The 20690-nt window shown below is 42.7% G+C and overlaps 1 protein-coding gene across 1 annotated transcript in view; it reads right to left on the reverse strand.

Moving 5' to 3' along the window:
• LOC147232314 (uncharacterized) overlaps positions 1-20690 on the reverse strand; it is a 319202-nt gene that overhangs the window by 290937 nt on the left and 7575 nt on the right. The window contains exons 3-7 of the mRNA XM_086148752.1: positions 19254-19330; positions 18887-19049; positions 10023-10101; positions 7637-7691; positions 6448-6553 (exon numbers count right to left, since the gene is read on the reverse strand). Of these exons, the coding sequence (XP_086004878.1) occupies positions 10025-10101; positions 18887-19049; positions 19254-19330 (317 nt within the window). The 3' untranslated portion in view covers positions 6448-6553; positions 7637-7691; positions 10023-10024. The remainder of the gene's footprint in view (positions 1-6447; positions 6554-7636; positions 7692-10022; positions 10102-18886; positions 19050-19253; positions 19331-20690) is intronic.

Consider the following 20690-nt stretch of genomic DNA (forward strand, 5'->3'; position numbering starts at 1 on the left):
AATTGAATCCCACTCTTAAGGGACGACTATATTTCCAACTTTGGTGCCTTCTTTTTTTTTTTCCCTCTCTCTCTATTTCCGCTTCTCTGGCCGCTTCATGAATTGTGACATTCTGAAGGCGAGGTCCAAATAATCCGGCGGAGGAGATGGAACCATCCATCAGCTCCCCTCCGACTGGACGGGAAAAGCTCCGACATGTGGAACTCGGCATCCTTGTGCAACGGCGTCATTATGGGAGTCACGAGGACACTGTGGACATCATTGCCTTCCTGATGTCTGTGTCCGGCTCCGCAGGAAGCGCTCGCCCGGCTTAGCGGTCACGCTCGAGATGGCTGAAGGACAGCCGCCGTGTTGTTGCCCTCTTACGAAACACACTCAGGGCGGAGATGAGGGCTGCGAATCGGCCGCTGAGGGGAAACGGATGCACTCCGTCGGTCGAAGCGGGGGAATCTGTCTCGACGTTAAGCGAGGGGAGGTTCGCCGCGGTCGGTGATGATCTGGTTAGCGCCTTGCGGGTAAGACGGTATGCAAGTGTGCATCGTGTATACGGCGGATCCTCACGACTTTGCGGTTCGGCTTTCGCGCCCTCGCTACTTCGGATTTTTGAAAATTTTTCGACACTCGCGATTTACCGTTTCGCATTTTTTTTTTTTTTTTTTTTGCGGCTTTTCAGTTTTTTTTTTTATTGTGATGAAATAGCCGTAATCTAGCCGAAGAAAGCAAAAAAAAAAAAAAAAATTACAAATAAAGTTAAACTAAAATTCAAATTCTCACTCGTACCTTTGTACCCAGGCGAGAGCTCATTCGGAATAACAAGACGTTCTACGATGCCTCCTTAACGGCCAGCTTCGACCCAAAAGTCTGGTCTGAACCCCAAACGTAGCAGGAAAATGCTGAGAAGATAAACTTCTCGATATGTTCAAGGAAGGCAGAAGTTTTGCTGAAGTCGGCCGCCATCACAGCATTTACGAATCTACAGTTGGTTCCATTAAGAAAGATAAAGCCATATTCTAGCTTAAGAAGAAAGAAACAGTAAAAAATGGAGTAAAATTGAACTAAAATAAGATCCCCTTTGGGGAATTCTTATGTCACAGCAGCATAACAGTTATGTGTCAAATAAATATGAATATAAATGTTTACAAGCGCCATCGTTTTACTTCACTTAAATATCTACACTGGACGCTCGCTACTTCGCTGATTTTTTTTTGTCTTTTTTTTTTTTTTTGAGATTTGTGTCTCGAGATTTTTTTTGCAGCATTTTAATTTTTTATTTTTTTTTTGGGTGATGAAATAGCCATAATCTAACCTAGGAAGACAAAAATCACAGTAAAAAATATAGTCAAATTAATTTTAATAAAATAAATAAAAGACGGGATCTCTTTTGCAAAACAAAGACACCGGGCGATCGCCAACTCTCGCAAGAATTAGAAGATACTGAACCACCTGACGAACCGAAGCCGCTATCAAAAAGAGTTGCTAAGCTCTCATTCGCGCTGCGGCGCCTCATCAGAATTCATCCCCAAAACTACTGCACAGCAAAGTCATCATCATTCAGGTTTCGGTGAGTATTTCAATGTTTATTGCAGGTTATCTAAAAGTGTTTAGTGTCCTGTAGAAGAGTGTGGGAAGCGTAATCCAGTTGACGGTGGGTTGATAAAAGTTTGCAGGAGGTTGGTTGAGGGTTAAAATATCTGTTAATACCATTGGAATTATCACGTCTCTACTTGGAGCGGAACTCCCGCTACCAGACAGAAAATAGAGAATCTACAGCCGGCGTGGAGGAAAGCTGCAGAAACCACAACGGATACAGAGTACAGTAAACCCTCGCCCATTGCAGGGTTGCGTATATAATTATAATTCTTATAATGGTCTTGTTGCGGACAGTCTCACCCCTTTTTGCATCCTTGTTAAAACTTATCGCTGCCGTCGTCCTTGTGTTGTTTTCCTCCTTTATGTCACGAACTGATTATTCATTTATTTACAACGGCGCCCTACAGCCGCATAGCTTCTAGCTTCGTTCAGGCGTGACCGCAAGCTTCACTTTTTCTACGATAGTTTACGTCTTCCTTTTCCAGGTGCCTTTGCCGGCGCAGAACGTTTCGTCGACATTGCGGGTTTTGTCACGGAGAAAAATTTGGCAAGCTGGTTTGTTGACACTGGTCAAACGTCCTTTAGCCAATTAGGATGCAGTAAAAACTGTAAAAGACTTAGCATTAAAAGTCCGCGAAAAAGTGAAGCCGCGAAAAGGTGAACGGCGTTAAAGCGAGGGTTTTACTGTAAATCACAAAGGACCGCGACTTGAGCGAGGTTGGTTGAGGGTTAATACACTGCTCAAAAAAATAAAAGGGAACACTTAAAAAACACATCCTAGATGTAAATGAATGAAATATTCTTATGAAATACTTTGCTCTTTACACAGTTGAATGTGCCGACAACAAAATCCCACAAAAATGATCCATGGAAATCAATTGTATCAACCCATGGAGGTCTGGATTAGGAATCACACTCCAAATTAAAGTGTAAAAACAAACTCCAGGCTGATCCAACTTTGATATAATGTCCTTAAAACAAGTCCAAATGAATCTGTGTTGCTTCCTGAGTGGACACTATGATTTCACACAAGTGGGATTGACTTGGAGTTACATTGTGTTGTTCAAGTGTTCCCTTTATTTTTTTGAACAGTATAGTTTCAGCAGGCAATTTTGACTGACAGAGGCTGGAGACGGACACACAAGGCGTTTTCTCATGACGTCCAACTGTTTGACTGCAAACCACAGAATTCTAAGTATTTTGTACCGTAATTTCCATTATCAAGCGCACCTGAAGATAAGCTGCACCGGCGAAAAAATAACTAAAGGAATAAATTTGTACCTATGTAGGCCGCATATGTATATGTGTGCATATGTAGGTCTATAAATAAAAATGATTAAATATGAATATCAATAAAAAAGTACCTATGTAGGTCGCATATGTATATGTGTGCATATGTAGGTCTATTAATAAAAATGATTAAATAGAAATAAAATATCAATAAAAATAAATAAAACAGTAAAAAAAAAAAATAAAAATGTGTTCACTTGTCTATAAGCCACAGGTGTTCACTTGTAACGTGAGATATTTACACAGAAAGATGTAAATCAAATAAAAAAAAAAAAAAGCAAAAAAAAGGCATTATTTTAGATTATTAAAATATATTTTAAAAATATTAGTTACATTGTGTTGTTCAAGTGTTCCCTTTATTTTTTTGAGCAGTATATATCAGAGAATACCATCAAAATGATCACGTCTGTACTTTGAGGAAATTCACTTTTCACTGGGGGGGGGGGTCTTGGAACGTAACTCCCGCGAAAAGTGAGGGTCCGCTGCGACGTGGTATTATTTTGCATGCGTAAAAATGTCATGCAATAATGACGGGGAGCCATAAATCCGCAGACAGGAGACTCAAGAACCGCCAACATCACATCACGGAGCTCCCAAAAAAAACAAGACGAAACAGAGGAGGAGAAAAATCCCCCCCGGTCTGGACACGGTATGCGGATGCAATAAAATCCCGGGAGCTTTCGGAGTCAAATGGGATACGGCTTCTAACATATGACTTCCACGGCTCACCTTTAGGAGGTGAAAGCGAGTGCACGTCCTCCAAGTCCAGGATGGTTTATATTCATGTGTAATTAACCGCGCAAGTGCTTTTGTGCATAAACGCATCCAGGCCTCCGGCTCCTCTGCGGCTGATGCTGCTTAATAAATTCAGGGGGCGGGAGTGTGAGAAGGGAGGCACAAAGAAGAGAAGAAGACTATTAAACTCCTATTTCCACTTTGTCAAATCACGTTCGGTATTGATGAGTTTCATTTTGAATCGTCACAAAACGCCCGCGTCTCTTTTTATGGAGGGTTTTACAAGAAACAGTTATGTAGCCGCGGCGCGTTCCTTAAAAATGAAACTTTCTCATCGGTGCCGGATGAGTCTGTGCGTACGACGGATAAATCCTTGTGAAATGTGTCTTTTTGCACCCTCTGAAACTTTATTGGACCCAAAAGTCGGCGCCGTCTCGAGCAGAGAGGAGTCTTGCTTTCTTCTTTTTTTTTTTTTTTTGTTTTTTTTCATAACAGGGATTTGATATGCCGCCTCTGAGACTTACTATCTGACTTACTTACTCCATCTATCTGCCATTCGTTGCCAGGCGATGAGCAAACAGCAGCGCCGTCGCTAAAAACACATGACCGTAATGAGAGCAGTGAGTGATCCGAAACTGAGGAGCAGAGATTTTCCTTTGTAGGCTTTTATCTCTCTCGCAGGATGTCATGGGACTCTTGTGATACGCCTCAAAAGACAAAACAAAGCCCGTCCTCTTCAACGCCGCGGTAATGGATTGTAGGTGCATGCTAACCCCGCAGCTGCAATCGCACTCCAAACAGAAACCAGCGACGACGGAGCGCTAATGAGCTAATCAGACTGGACGTGCAATGAAATGGAGTACAGCGATCCTTCGCTATAGCGCGGTTTACTTTTCACGCTTTCGCTACTTCACCGATTTGCATGGTGCATCGTGTTCTGCATTCTGATTGGCTGAAAAGTCACTCCGCTTCTTCTCTACCTGTGCGTCAATAACGTTGCAGTTTAATATGTACACGTACGTAAAACTGCTTGCCAAATTTACATCACTTACGTGCAAATTCTCTTGCGAGTTTCTCTAAAACCCGTAATGTTGACAAAACGCTCTGGAGCGACAAAAGGGCCCAAAAGGCAGCGGAAGATGCTATCTATCGCGGATAAAGCTAAACCTCTGGACATGCTAAGGGAAGGTAAAAGCTATGCGGCTGTAGGTCGGCATTACGGAATGAATGAATCTTCCGTTCGTTCCATAAAGAAGGAAGAAAAAAACATAAGGACGACAGCGGCGATAAGTTTTAATAAGGATGCAAAAAGGGTTGCAACTGTCCGCAACCAGACCGTGGTATGAATAAAGTCTACATTAGCTCTGTGGATTAATGACTGCAGGAAATAAAACATTACATCGGATACAAACGTTATCTGCACAAAAGCGAGAATACTGTGTCAAAACTTTGATGATTGAGCCTGTAAAATGGTTTGTTCTTTCTTATCAATGTATAATAGAGTATTTAATTGTATAATTATTGTAAAAAAAATAAATAAATAAAGGTTTCTACTTCACGGATTTTGCCTATCACGGGTTCTTTTTGGAACGTAAGGGTTTGCTGTATAAATAACATGGCGCCGATACTTTAGTGCACGTGTATCTGGCGCCTCCCGCACGCTGCTCGTGTTTGTGTTTACGCCACATGATAGCGCTTTACGTTAGCAGCTATTTAATCTGTATCGGTGAATATAAGTCCTGCCCCGTACAGTACTCTGACTTGAAAGGGGGAAAAAAAAAAAAAAAAAAAATCGATGCTAATTCGGAGTCACTGGGAGGTAAAATAAGTCTTCACAGGCCTGCGGACCCTCGGATGGATTTCCAAATGTGCTCGCCGTTTGACGCGGAAAGCGAAATTCCCGATAAATCGCGATCGTGATAAAAGGACGGGGGGGGAGACGAAGCAAATACAAGGTGGATTTTTTTTTTCTGGATCCATGAGAGAAAAATAACTCCACCTTTTTCCCTTCTCCACTTCCTCTTAAATGCCTTTCAAGCCCTTCCTCAGAGATCTCAAAGCAAGGAGAAAGGATTAGCAGAAGAATTATTGACCAGTTTTTCTTTGAGGCAAAACTACAGCGGCTGCCCATTTGTCTCTGGCTTGGTTTTATCAAGTGCAAAAGTCCAGCAATTACTTTCCTCCCGACCTTAGGGAGATCAGCAAAGTAGGCTTGTGTAATCCTCGCTATTGTGCGAAAAAGAAGCGGTCTTAGGCTACGTTCGCACCGAACCTGCATTAGAATTCACCGGCCATGTTCACGTTGATAGAGGCCAGTAAGATCAATCCGTTGTGAAAGCCCCGGCCGGGAGGAGCGCCGTCTCCGCGCCGGTGTTATTCGGCCGAGCGGGCCCGCATTTAATTAACCGGTAGCGCAACAATTCCCGGGTGGCCGACGGCTTTAGCATCCGGTCGTGTCGCCTGCGCCGTTGTACCGGCGTTCAAGTCCATCTTCGCCATTACCATCCATTAACCTTATTCTTCCCGACCATTAAATCACACCTCTAAGTATTCAGTGGTCGTTTCAGGCTTGGAATGTTTCCTCCAAAAGGTTTTATTTGACCGCGCCCGAAGCACGGGACCCTTTTTTTTTTTCCGCCTGAATAGGAGGACATCAACGATGACGAGGGGGCGACGGGCGTTTGAGGCGCACTGCGATACCGTAATCGGTCGCCTTAATGGAACCGGATTACAGCTCATTTGCATTGGAAAGGATGTAATGTCAGAAAACCATCTGGAACGCCGGTCCAACGACTGCCACCTGGTAATACAGTTAGAAGTAAATACACCTACCGTGCCTCCGGCCGGGCTGCGCTTCAGAGGACCTTGCTGGGTGGAACCGTGGCGTCCAGACGAGAAGTCCGCGGCTCGGCCCGTCACCCGCCGACAGCCGGCTGCTCTGCAAAAGGTAAGGATACGGGTTCGCTGATGCTTTTAAATGATGGGTTATTTATTGCGTCGTCAGCAAGACGGAATATATGGGTGTGAATGAGAGGAACTCGGGTGGAACGCTGAGGCTACAGGGAGTGGAGATCAAGAAGGTGGAGGATTTCAGGTACTTGGGGTCAACAGTCCAGAGCAGAGGAGAGTGTGGAAAAGAGGTGAAGAGATGGTCCAAGCAGGTTGGAATGGGTGGAGAAAAGTGTCAGGGGTACTATGTGATAGAAGAACATCAGCCAGAATAAAAGGAAAGGTGTACAAGACAGTGGTGAGACCAACGATGATGTTTGGACTAGAAACTGTTCCAATGACCAAAAGACAGCAGGCAGAACTAGAGGTTGCAGAGATGAAGATGTTGAGGTTCTCTTTGGGAGTGACCAGGATGGAGAGGATCAGGAATGAGTCCATCAGAGGAACAGCACATGTTAGATGTTTTGGAGAGAAGGTCAGAGAAGCCAGACGGAGATGGTTGGGTCATGGACAGAGGAGGGATAGAGAATATATTGGTAGACGGATGCTGGAGTTGGAGCTGCCAGGCAAGAGGTCTGGAGGAAGACCAAAGAGAAGATTTATGGACGTAGTGAGCGAAGATATGAAGGTGGTTGGTGTGAGAGAGGAGGATCCAGAGAATAGGGTTAGATGGAGAAAGTTGACTCACTGTGGCGACACCTGAAGGGAAAAGCCCAAAGGAGGAGAAGAATCTGTCACAGGGGTGCAGGACATGTATGACCGAGACAAAGCGATGATTGAGATGTTTTGGACATGAACAAAGGAGTGTTCATGTCCAAACCATGGTGAAGATCTGGGTAGAAGGTTGCTGAAGGTGAAGCTGCCAGGCATGAGGTCTGGAAGAAGACCAAAGAGAAGATTTATGGACGTAGTGAGAGAGGATATGAAGGTAGTTGGCGTGAGAGAGGAGGATCCAGAGAATAGGGTTAGATGGAGAAAGTTGACTCGTTGTGGCGACACCTGAAGGGAAAAGCAGATAGAAGAAGAAGAAGAATTTATTGCATCGTCACGAAGTTAACACCGTGAAACCCACCTGCTTGCGAGTCGCCCACCGCGAGGCCGTCGAACCAGCAAAACCCTTAAGGCGTCTGTAATATTCAAAACAAAACACATGACAGGTAATCAAACATCGCGTCACCCGATGAGCCGTGCGAGTTCGGTCTTTAGGACGACCCGGGACAGGAAGTGGAAATAACAGGAACGACAATGAATTGAAGTAATCAAAAGAAAATTTTCCCTCCGCGATGCTTCTTATCCGCGGCAGGAGGATAAAACTCGGGCGAGAATGATCAAATCTGCCGATGTGCGCTGATAAATAGCTCCGTGGTTGAAATGCTCCTGGTAGGATTTAACGTCGTGCAGGAGACAGATCGAAATGATGATGAATCTGGTGGAAATGTAGCCCGAGGCTACCCAAATTTTTATTAAGCGCCTGTCCAAGTTCAGTCCTCTGTAGGCAGAATTTAATGGGCGATTTCACACCTGTATTTCTGGCAGTGCAGACGGCGTTGGTGCAACGCTAGCAGCGCTTAGAAGAAAGACTTTTATTGTCACATGCAGCTCTACGTGCAGCACAACTTAGCACTACTTAACACTGACCATTGTAATATTGGGACGAGAAGCCACTACCTTTTTAACGTTGCAGCTTAAAAAAACGATGCGGCTAATTTATTTAAATGATGCGCCGACAAAACATTTAGCCTCGTCGCATCGGACCGATAAAATGAGCGTGAAATTCTGAGGCCGTTCATTTCTGACGCCGAAGAAGACGACTTTATTGGTTTTAGAAAACCGAGATAGCGATAGGACGAAGCGGGGATAAAAATGGACTTTTCCTTGTGTTACTTATTATTCATCTTTTTCATCTGCCATCTTACAGACACTAATTGGAAAAAAAAAAAAAAAAAAAAAAAGCATTTCCGGTACGTATTTGTGAATGTTACCGGTACATATTTCATTAAAAGTAAAAAAATAAAAATGTTTTTGTGAAAATATCTCATGTTACAATGTGACACCTGTGGCCTATGTACATACACATATTTATTTTTGTTTTTTTTTTAATTATTTTTTTATCATTTACATTTAAATACAGGCAAGTGTGGCCTACATATGTTCACATATATTTATTTTGTTATTTTTAGCCGGTGCGGCTTGTATTCAGGTGCGCTCAATAGTTTGGAAATGACGGTACTTTTTTACGGTACGGTCCTTTTTCTAAAAGGGGTCACTTAAATGTCCTTCATTTAAAAATGCCAAGTGCCAAATTGAGAGCGATTCCTTTTGTAGATGACATAAGCGATGGATCCATTTGTAAAATCCTCAATCTGCGTTCTACGTTTTAAAACTATCCGAGGTAAAAGGCCAAACGACGCAAAGAGCTCGAAGTTGCAGAATAAAACATCACAATCGATTCTCCGCCTGAAAACAGAAAAATAATTTGATTTGCTGATCATTACGGAAAAATAAAAATTAAAAAAAGACCATGGACACCTGCAGCTTATAGACAAGTGCAGCCTATATATGTACACATGTATTTATTTTGTTATTTTTAGCCGAGGTGCGAACCAATATATTTTTCATAATATTTCATAACAAAGTAATAAAACACCGTGAGCCGGCGAATGATGTTTTTGCTCCTTTCTTGGCTCAGGATGTTTGGTTAAATTATTTTCTGCAGGTGAAATCTGACTAAGATCAAGGTTACTGTGAAAATCAGTCTTTAGTCACAATAGGGAGCCTTCATCCATAATCACTAGGAGACAGAAAATTGGTTTTTAACTAATGTTTCTGACTAATTTTTTGGGGGGGGCTGGGGGGACAATTTATATACGATACGAAAACAAGAGCGAGGAAATCAGAATTTGAAATTTGCGCTGTATGCATTAAGCAAGCTCCCGCAACTCCAAAACGCTCCAAGACGCCGCCGCATCTTCCGTGTCGCCACTTGGTCCAGGACTTTGGTGCGGAACGCATATTCGGTGTGTTTTCTATCTCTTGTATGGCATTTTGTCATATCTTTGTGCTTATTTTGTTTAATAATCATCACGGGCCCTTAGAAAGCAAGTGCTAAACACAGAAAGGTGATGCTTTCAATGGAAATTAAGCACGAAATTGCGAAGCGAGAACGTTGCATACGCGCGGCCGATATCGCGCGTGAATATAATCGCAATGCATCCCAACCTAAAGCAAAAGGAAGTTTTGCGGCGGATTGGAACAAATTAATTTGTTTTCTGTTATTCTAAACAGGGAAGACGAATTAAAGATACGAAAGAAAAAAAAAAAAAAACATGCGTGCCCACTGCTGGAACAAATCAAATTCATATCTTAAGGGATCACTGTAATATGTTTGAGGCTTTGCAGATTTAAGAATGACTCCGACAAAGTTTTTCTTCAATAATTATCTTCAGTCGTCCACTAACCTTCACATGGCGGCGGCAGCTGAGGCCGGCGGCAGAAGGAGGCGTCGCATCTGCTTCCGGGACGCCGCGGCGCTCGGTCCTGCCACCGGATGAGAGGGAAAAATCCACAGATAATTCATCAATTTTCTAAAGGGAGTCTGGAATGAATGACGTTTGTTTGATCGCAGCACATAAACGTTTGCATGACGTTGGCGATGACCTCATCTGATGAGCCAGTGGATAAAAAGAGGAGTCTGGAGGACGTCTACGTCTGATCGGTGCTACGTGAGCAAATTTCTTCATCTGATTTTAAAATGTGGATGTATAGAAGGATTCAAAAAAAGATAAATATATAAAAAAAAATGCTTGGACAGACAGAATTACAGAGCAAGAAGTCCTCCCAAGAAACATCTCCTCTTTAAGATTGCTTGATGAACAGATTGAAGTTCGGCGAGGACCAAGATGTGCAATGTGTGCTCACAGCATCGACCCGTGGAGCCACCGAGGCTAAAGGAAGGCATCAAGACAGTCACGTCGTCAAAGTGACTGAAGAACTACGATATCCAACCTGTGGATGGATGGAGGGAGAGATGAATGGGTAGGTAGGTAGGTAGGTAGGTAGGTAGGTAGGTAGGTCAATGGACAGATGTGGTAATGTAGGTGGCTGGATGGATGGCTGATCGGTAGTAAACTCGGTGGATGGATGAGATTATTAATCCCGAAGGAAATTGTTGTGCCAGAGTTTCAAGTAAAAACATAACAGTAATAGATAATAGTGGAAAGGAGGAAGAACAAGAAATATATGGATGGATGGATCACTAGCGAGCTAGCTGGATGGCAGATCAGTGGTAGGCTAGGTGGGTGGATGGATCGCTAGGTGGATGGGAAGGTAGGTGAATGGAGAGTGGTGTAAGATAGATAGATAGAGGATAATAACAATAATAACAATAACAACAACAACAATAGTAAGAGGAAAACAACTCAACCAGTCCAATCCATGAAGGTAGAGATCATTGGCCGATGGATGGATGGATGGATGGATGGATAGATAGATAGATAGATAGATGGATAGATGGATAGATGGATAGATGGATGGATGGATAGATGGATAGATGGATAGATGGATAGATAGATAGATAGATAGATAGATAGATAGAAACCCCTCACCATAATGTACTCCTGAACAACCATTTCTTTTTGTTTCCCAGTCAGGCGTGGCTCTGGGCCTCAGCGCTTGGAAAAAGACAATAAAAGTTTGTGTTTGGTCCCTGTGCCGCACAAAGGAATGCAGCTTTGCTCTTGCGAACGTTCCCTTGAACAGACACACAACCCTGAGGCGGCGCTGCCCTCCCATTTGGGTTTCGCAGTTTGTTTTGTTGTTGTTTTCCGACTGGAGCTGCATGAGTTACCAAGTGCTCACCGGAAGGGCCGTGAGGATCCTTTCCATGCTAATAGCATGCTAGCGATTGCAGGGAGCGCACTATAGCGGGACCTGTGCATTTTTCTGATATAATCGTCATTTCACGGCGCGGACGCCTGCGAATGAGGATAATAAATTTGACATCTTGTGCGAAAAACTGGTAAAATATTACGATGGGGATTCATTTACTGTTTATTGTAAGAAAAAGGGGAAGATCCGCGGCAATGCGGGCCCCGCTACAGCCGAGGCGCAGCCTCTCTGCGGTGTTTTCTTTCTTTCGGCGGCGTGTGAGGCCAAATTACTGCAACAGAAGCCAGGAATCCTTAATCCACAAGGGTCTCAGCGGGAAGGAAAAGCTTCTTGAACAATCCTCGTTCTGGAAGCCTGTGGTGAAATCCAGCGATCAGTCAACCCTGAGCCCCTGAGCCTCCTGGGGGCTTGGGACTTAGGCCAGTGTTTTACAATGGCCTTAGTGGCCCGAGGAGAAATAAGGGAAGATGCAGAACGGGAGGGGAGGACAGAGGGGGAGGGAGGCGGGGAAAGGGAGAGAAAAATGAAAAAAAAAAAAGAAAACACACCATTCTGACTACCGAGCTCATAAAACATTGGCTCGACCTCAGCGTATTCAGAGTTGACTTACAGCGCTGGAGGGACGCGGGAGTGGGCGTCGATTTCACATGATGCCTAGAAACACACACTTCTGTTTTCTTTTTTTTTTTTTCCCCCCCTCCGGAGTGTGTCTAAATCAAGCCGGAGCGTTTCTATCTGGGCGAGGGAGCGTCTGCGTACACAAAAAAAAAAAAAAACCAGCCTTCTCTAAATGCAGCTTTGATATCATGTAAGGTATCGGGGCCCGACAGAAGCCCACCGGGGGCCCGTCTCGCACATTTTAAACACTGATTTGGGAAAGTATTCACCGCACAAAGCGTCTTGCCACGCTTCTACCTGGAACCTGTTAGATCACCGTGGGATGCTGTATTTTTGAAATATGAATTGACAGCCAAATGGTTTTTTACACGCCTCGTAAAGCGCGGAAAGCAGCCGGTGATAAACGGGGAACCGTTCGCGGATTGATCGCCGCGGCATGAAAATACAATCCGCTGTTAAAATGTTACTGAAATTACGAGCTCCTGTTAAGGTTTTTTTTTTTTTTTTTTTAATTAACATCTCTCGCGTATTCTGAAGAACAGCTCGACGCTTTTCGGGGACGAATGAACGAAATATTTTCCCAGGGACCTTCGGCGTGACCCTGCATTTCTTGACCTGCCCTTGAACGCAAACAACAACAACGGAAACGTCTGTTTATTCGCCGCGGTGTTTGCTTACGCTGTTGATTCCTAAATGGACCGACTCGACCGGCCCCGAAAACCGGAAGCCTTTAACATGATTTCCATTCCCATCGAATCGATTCTCGTGAGTCATGCGTTTCTCAAGACTCTTGCAAGGGGAAAAAAAAACAAACAAAAAAAAAAACAAACCACTTCCGCTCTTCTTTCTGCTCCTTGCAGGAATTATAGTCGCACTTTTAAGCGTTTGCAAAGAATTTAACAGCAGTTACGGACCACAACACCTGATCCTCCACCAGAGGGCAGCGCCAAGTGCTCTCTTGACCTCGGAGCTCTGCTGGATTCCCCGGCCGTTTTGTAATAAAGCCGCATTTTGTAATAAATTTTGCCGCATTGTGTAATAAGTTATTACATATTGAGAATATTATTACAAAATGCACTTGCAACTTTTTTTTTTTTTCTGTAGGAAATGTAATAACATGGTACATTATGTGATAACAATTCTGAAGCATAGTTTATTTGTTTGTCAATTGTATTTTACTTTAAAGTATTTGTAAAAGCTAGGCCTTTTATTAGCATCACTGTATTAGCCTAGTAGCAGTACTTAGCAATTACTATCAGTACACTATTCAAAGGTTGCATTAACAGAGAATATTCTATAAATTCCATGTTATAACATTTCCTAGAGATTACAAAAAGTTGCAAGTGCATTTTGTAATAATCTTCTCAAAATGTAATGATCTTCTCAAAATGTAATTTATTACATAATGCGGCAAAATGTATTACAAAATGCGTTGGGGCAGTTTATTACAAAATGCGGCAGTTTATTATAAAATGCGGCTTTATTATAAAATGAAATGAAAAAGTTATTGCATTTTGGACGTTTATTACAAAATGCATCCTTATTACAAAATGCGGCTCAACACGCCTCCGAGCGGTTAAAGATATATTCTGTATTCCTGTGGCGCGTCAGGCTATTTAGCTCGCAGACAGTTTGCGATGAAACTTTTTCTTTCCTTGATTCAACATATAAACCCTGGTTTCTTTTTCACAAAGCAAAGATGGGTGGTGCTTTTTGCTTTTTTTTTTTTTTTCCAGCTCAAAAAGAATAGGAGAATAAAGCACGAGGAGAAATGTTGAGGGAAGTGAAAAAGGGCTTTTTTTTTTTTTTTTTTTAAATAAAACTCGCCATGACAGACTCCGCTTTTTTATCCTGTCTGAGCAAGTCCAGTGCAAACACGACAGGCTTCCAGCAGCAGCTACTTTAAATATTGGAGGAAAAAAAAAAAAAAAAAAAAAGAAATATCCCCAGCCTCCACATCCATCATGGAGGTCCTTGAATAGGAGGTAATTGCGTAACTGAGCCATCTGTGACAAGCTAATATCTTCTTGTGACATAATGGTCTGAACCAATGATCAGCTCAGACATGGTTGTAGAAAGCGAGGCGTCACTCCACCGCAAAAGCATCATTAGCTCTAATCTGAACACTCCGACGGCAAAACTCCCGGTATCAGAATATCCAGAGCCGGGAGGCGACGCAAACTGAATGATGGAGAGCTGTTGGATTTTAATGGAACAATATACTGAATTAGTTTTTAGAACATGACAGGGAGGGTTGTTTTTTCAATCATTCTTGTCAAAATCTTGACGGTGACCTCCGAGAGGCTTCAGGTTTCTGGAAATAAATCCAAGTGGCGATGGCTTGTTGTGTAAATGAGTCAAAGGATAAAACACGAGATGGAAAAGCGGAAAAGCGCCCGGGATTGTGAGACTTAACAAGCTCTGCACAAAAAAAATTAAGATGATGGATTGAAAATTAAGAAATTCTTAAAATTAAAAAAAAAAAAAAAAAAAAAAAATCTTAACTCAATTATTGTTTTATTTTCCTTGCCGTCAATTTACGACTCCCGAAATCGCATTTCGCCACACAATTTGTGAATTCGTATCTTACCGATCGCTGATTCGTCGACGGTAATGTCCCGTTCGCTATTTAGCGGTGCTAGCTATTTAGCTATTTGCGACGTATCCATCAAAAGACAACAGCAACCACTTTCTTTGTTTTCAATCTTTTTTTTTTTTTTCTAATTCTGTTGGTTTTATTCCGTGGTCCACCTACACCTGAAGGACAAGCGATGAAGACCGCAGTGTTCAGCCTTTTGGCCGGAGAAGACGTGCTTCTCGAGACGAGCCAAAGAAGCCAAAAAACTAGAACAAAGAAGCGGGCCTTAGGGATCCATCCCCAAACAAGCCGGGCATCTCTGCGCCCTTCAAGCCGCCCGGAAAGATCCATCGCCGGAACCTTTCCTAAAAGAAAGTCTGCCTTTTCACAATCTGCCTTTTCCTGTAAAGCCATAAAAGAATGGAATGGGCTTCCAGCACCAAACATGCTCACGCTAGCATTGCCAGACGGGTATTTGCCCAGATGACCAAATGACCAAAGTAACAATATCACAACAATAGCACTTTCAACTTGCAAAAGACATATTTTATTGCCTGTTTATATATTGTGTAGTTATTTTATTGCCGATCTGTATATTTTACATATATTGTCTATTTTATGCAGTTTTATATTTGTATTGTCCAGGACTACAGATGGAAATTAGCTATGAGCTACAATCTGGTACAAACATCTCTGCCCCTGTGCTTAATGTATTTGTACACTGTCCTAATAAACTTCTAAACAAACAAACAAACCAGACCTCGGTAAATACCGCCCGAGTCCACGTGATCCGACGGGTTCCCCACTGAGAAATTGGGCTACATATTTTCCAATTCTAATCCAGGTATGCCCCCAGAAGTCATACCTTTGCTCCCACGACACTCCCGCTAGCACGGCGGTTCTTCACCACGGTTGGATCGAACCCCAGAGGTTTCGGCGGAGGTCAAGACGCACACCTGAGTCATGTGACTCGTGACGAAACGTGACGAAACTTGGCCATCACTGGTGATCGCGCTACATCGCTTGGCCTATTTGCGCTCGAGGGATTTTGGTGCGCTCTATAGTCAACTTGTGACTGTCTTGCCGCTACGTCGTGTGATTTCTTTTTTAATATATCATTGCAATCTTTTTTCGAGGATGCTGGACATAAAAACAAAGAAAAGGAACGGAGTTTGTTTGCAAAAATGACATGAGTGGCACTTGCCGAGGTGAAGCCTCGCATTTCTGAAACGGTCTCTCAAAGGCAACGGCAGAAGTCACACAGATTTGCATTAAGTATTCATTCTTATGTTTTTGTTTTTGGGTGAAACTCTTGTTTTGCTGTTTTTTTTTTTTCTTTTAACACAGTGATCTTGATGCACGGTTCATTTTGCGCACCAGTAAAGCACACATCAGGGTCTTGAATTTCTCAAAATCATATTTTATTTTTCCAATAAAGAATGCGCATATGACACTGTTGGGGTTGAGTACCTCAAACTGCACTGGCACAACAACTCTAGCTTCTGAAAAACAACTCATTTATATCGATTTGGCTGAGAATTAACCACGACCTGGACGACAGACGGCCACGGACACGCTGCGGTCAAAGAAAAAATTAAAGAAGAAAAAAGGGAAATATGCTAATGTGTGATTTTTCAAATCATGTACATAGTTTATGTGCACTACTTTCTTTTTTTTTTTTAAGTTGCCAAACAAAACAGGAAGAAGCTAACATTAAACTTCAAGCACGCTAATGACTGTGTAGCAGGGACGGTGTCGTGGCCGAGCAGCAGGACAGAGCATCTATATCGCTCATTATGATTGCTAGCCTTGTTACTCAGAAAGTTTTATGACTTGGCCCTTTGTGAAAATCCACTTGAAGAAGTTACTTTTATTTATCTCTTTCACTGCGCTTGAAAAGCAAACGGTAAATCTCCGGTTTATTCTTGTTTGTCGGTACCTTTTTTTTTTTTCTCCAAAACCGAATTCCGAGGGGTTTTAGCAAATTCAGCATGGGTTGATTTAAAAAAAAAAAAAAAAAAAAAAAAAAAAAAAGGTACAAAACGCAATGTGATATTTGACGCTTGGTTGCTGCGTTACTACATCTGTGCTATAACACCGGGCTACTTCTCAGTTCTTCGACGGGACGCTAGCTTTTAGACGCCGATGCATCCTGAACACAATTACACCGACTTGCCTCCAAACCTTGACTTTGTCACTTTTAAATTCTGCTTCATGTGAAATGTCCAAAGCTGTTTATTATTAAAAATGAACTTCCCTCCATTACTAATTGAACACGCAGGCCTGCGCCCGAGCCTCCGCCCTCCCCTTCACGATCCGCTTCACCCTCGTTGAAACACAAAAGGAATACAAAGAGGTCAGGCGTGTCATAAACATGTTGCACCTTCTTTTGTTGTTTTTCTTCCAAACAAGGGTTGGATGCGTTGCTTTTGCATTTCTCAGGTATCAAAGGATATCTCTAATTATTTTGTTTGTTTTTTTTTTTTTAAATGAAAAAATGTGCACTTTTAGCATGCATTCACCGTGTTTGAATATTCAATCTGTGCTACGCCGTCTCTCCGGAGGAAACAAAAGTCAGTATTCCGTGCTCGTAGGTGTGCAGCCTGAGAGCGCCACCCCCGGCGTTGCACCAACAAGGTTCTTGCACCCTTCCCTCCGGTTAACAACTCCACATCCTAAGTGCTCCCTCGGTGAAGCTTGAATTAGGCGTGAAATTCCGAATTTGTGTCCGTGCTGACTGGCACGTGATGGTGAGAAGGCCCCATTGAGGAGGTTTCGGAGGCTCGGCTGTGCAGCTTCACTCTAAGATACTCGTGCAAGTAATTCCATTTACGACGAGCGCTAGACGCAAAGCAAGCAGATGTGCTAATTTCATTTAACTCTGCAATTTGATTGTCAACTGAGAAGTGAGGCTTGTTTTTTTTTTTTTCCCCCTCACAGGAGACGACCAACAAGAAATTCAACCAACCAGGAAGTTAATTTTAATCATTTAATTTCCTAAATGATGCTAATATTGAAAAATAACAGCAGAAAAATCGTCTGCCCGTGCATGAATGGCTCTCCTACTGAGCCGGATTTTGTTTTTTTTTCGACGAGCGTCTAAACTGAGGATGTGAGCGTTCGGCTTTGATGGAAAATGAGTAAAAAGTCGTTGCTTATTGATTGGTTTTTCATCAATACCGGCCCATGTTGGATGCTCGGACACAAAAAAAGGCCGTCAAGTCTTCCATAAGATGAGCTGCTTTCATTTTACATACAGGAAGTTGAGCACTACATCTCGGCGTGCACGCCGCAGGACCCTCTCGGACATCTGACATGTTTTTTTTTTACTTACAGATCATAAATAGCCAATATTCTGCACAAACAAACCAGCCGGATCCCCGCAGGTTGAGTTACTTTCCACACTTTTCTTACGAGGAGACAGACACCCGCGGTGTAGGACATTAGCATAATGGTTGCCCTCAAAGGGTCACATGTGACGATAACAGTATAAACGTAACTAAAGGTAATGTAAAATAAACGTAACTACTCCTTAAAAAACTCTGAATTTATTACTCATTCAAAAAAATGTTTCTTACGCATTTGCATAGATTCTATGTAACATTTTGGCATTTAATTCTGATTATTTTTCTGCAAGGCTAACTTTAGCATATTTAGCATACTAGCAGATTGCACTCTTTGACAACCGACGCTGCCTGATCACAGAAAAGACACACCGCTTTTTCTCCTTGAAGCAACAAACATGTATTGGCGTTCCCATCTTTCCTGAAACAGCCTTCAACTTTTCACTTCCTGGACATTTAGAGGTCATTTGTATTTCTCAATTCCACTTGTTGATGATGTGGATACACCGCGATATAATGGACTACAGATAGAACTTAGCTATGAGCTATAATCTGGTACAAACATCTCTGCCTCTGTGCTTAATGTACTTGTACACTGTCCTAATAAATTTCTAAACAAACAAACAAACAATGGCGGGACGCCGTCACTTCACGGGTAACACAATCGAACCGTAGCTCCTGGTCATCGCACGCGTTTGACTTATTTATTTCAAGACATTCTCGCGGACCGCATCAAATGACGTGGCGGGCCACATTTGGCCCGCGAGCCTTGAGTTTAACACGCGCGACCCAAGACATCGAACACGTCATCGGTATTCCCAGCCATCCGGTCGTCGCTATTATTCTGGAGCATCTTTGCCGCTACTTTAATACATCTGTCAGAGCTTTTACTTACCCGGCAAGCAAATGCACGTCGTCTTGGCGCGAGTGCGGCGGGCCTCCTTTCTGACAGCTGAGTGACACGCAGAGTGCTCTTGTGTGTCCACAGGAACCTTCAGGTGTCTCAAAGTGCCTGCGCGAGCTTTATTCACTTCACCATCACTCAACCTGCCAAAATACTGAAGAGGAGCCGCGTGTCAACTTGAGGCGCCAGAAAGAATGGGCTGTAAAAACAACTTGAAAAGAAATAGAACAATCAATGCAAATGAGTGTTTGTTAATATCGGTTTTATCAATAATCCACATCGGGGGAATCGATTTTAAAGTCCTGACGGCCGAATGTGGATCTGACTTTCGATTTGATTTATGCTTTTATTCACCCACATGATGTTCGAGGCGTGGCGAGAAGATCGGCGGGGGACATCTCTGACCAAAACACCGAGTCCCGTGGACGGCGTGGCCTGGAATGTCAGATGTTTAGTTATTGAGCATCTGCTGAGTTCAAAAGTGCTTGAGGGTCACCAGCAACATGGCTTAATCATGACGGCAAAATGTGCTGCGCGTTTTCAGATGGATAAATCCTTTTTTCCTTAATTAATTAACGCGAGTTTTCGTATGCTGTTTACTTGATGTCGAACCCCCCACGTCGGTTCTATACATTTTTTCGCCATGCTTTGCCTGCAGTTCATCCCGGGTACGAAAAAAAACTCTTTCATTTCTAATCTGCTGTAATTTGCTCATGATTGAATTTTAAACTTTAGCGTGACCTCCAACACAAACCCCACGACACAGACAAGAGGCTATTTATGCTTGATTAGATCTGAACTCTATCTAATCCCAACTGAATAACTTTTTACTGAGTGTTGCATATTTCAAGTTAATTTTCTGCTGATACCTTTACCTCCCACCATTCCCTTTCATGTTTTTTTTTTTTAATTTAATTTAATTTATTTTGCAGCATTAAAGACCAGGCCGTCTTACTCTCCAACTGGCAGTGGCCAGAAGCATGCCGGCGAAATCCCATGTCATCTCTTCTTTCCAATGAATAAACTCTTGTTTTGGTAAAAAGCAGTATTTCTGTCATTGTTACAGTGGATTTCCAGACAGGGGGAACAGAAACATGAATTTCACTTTGCAGCGTCTCCAGCCGCCGTCTCCCACCACACAAGTATGTGCATAGAGTCTGTCTGAGGCTGTTCAAGACATTGTTATCATGTGAAAATAGTCCATAAAATCCCAGGTGCTTTATCCTGGTGGTTTGCCTGTGGACTACAGGAAAAGTCCCCTCCGGAGCTGGAGGATTTTTTTTTTTTTTCCCTGCAGAAGCAGATGTGACTAGGCTTGGATGAACTTCTGCCGAGGGAGAGCATACATGTACTGCCCCTGCCCTATTTACAAGTCCAAAAACAAAAAAAAAAGCCTTTATATGTTTGAAAAAACCTTGGGTGTTTGTCAACCACACAATTCAAACCCCGATAAAAAGGAATAAGAATTATCTCTATAAAAAAAATCTATTGTACAAGTTTGCTCTCTGAGTAATTTGTATGGGGAAAAAAAAGGGCAAATATTCAGCTGCACAGTGGACGGGTCACTGCAGAGGGGTATAGGTCTGTAGCAGGAGAGTGGAGAGAGTAGGGCAGAAAACCAGCAGAGCTCTCAGTATATCATTAGAAAGCACACCTGCTGCTGTTTCAGAACTACAGCTAGTGTCGGAAAAAAAAAAAAAAAAAAACAAGGTTGAAAGTAGAATGATAATTTTGCATTCAGCGAGTCCGGACACACAAACAGCCACAAAAAAAAAAAAAAAAAAAAAAAAAAAAT

The sequence above is a fragment of the Fistularia commersonii genome, chromosome 7 (assembly GCF_037954325.1).
Source record: "Fistularia commersonii isolate RoL2024-O1a breed Wild chromosome 7, RoL_Fcom_v1.0, whole genome shotgun sequence".
Taxonomy (NCBI): Eukaryota; Metazoa; Chordata; class Actinopteri; order Syngnathiformes; family Fistulariidae; genus Fistularia; species Fistularia commersonii.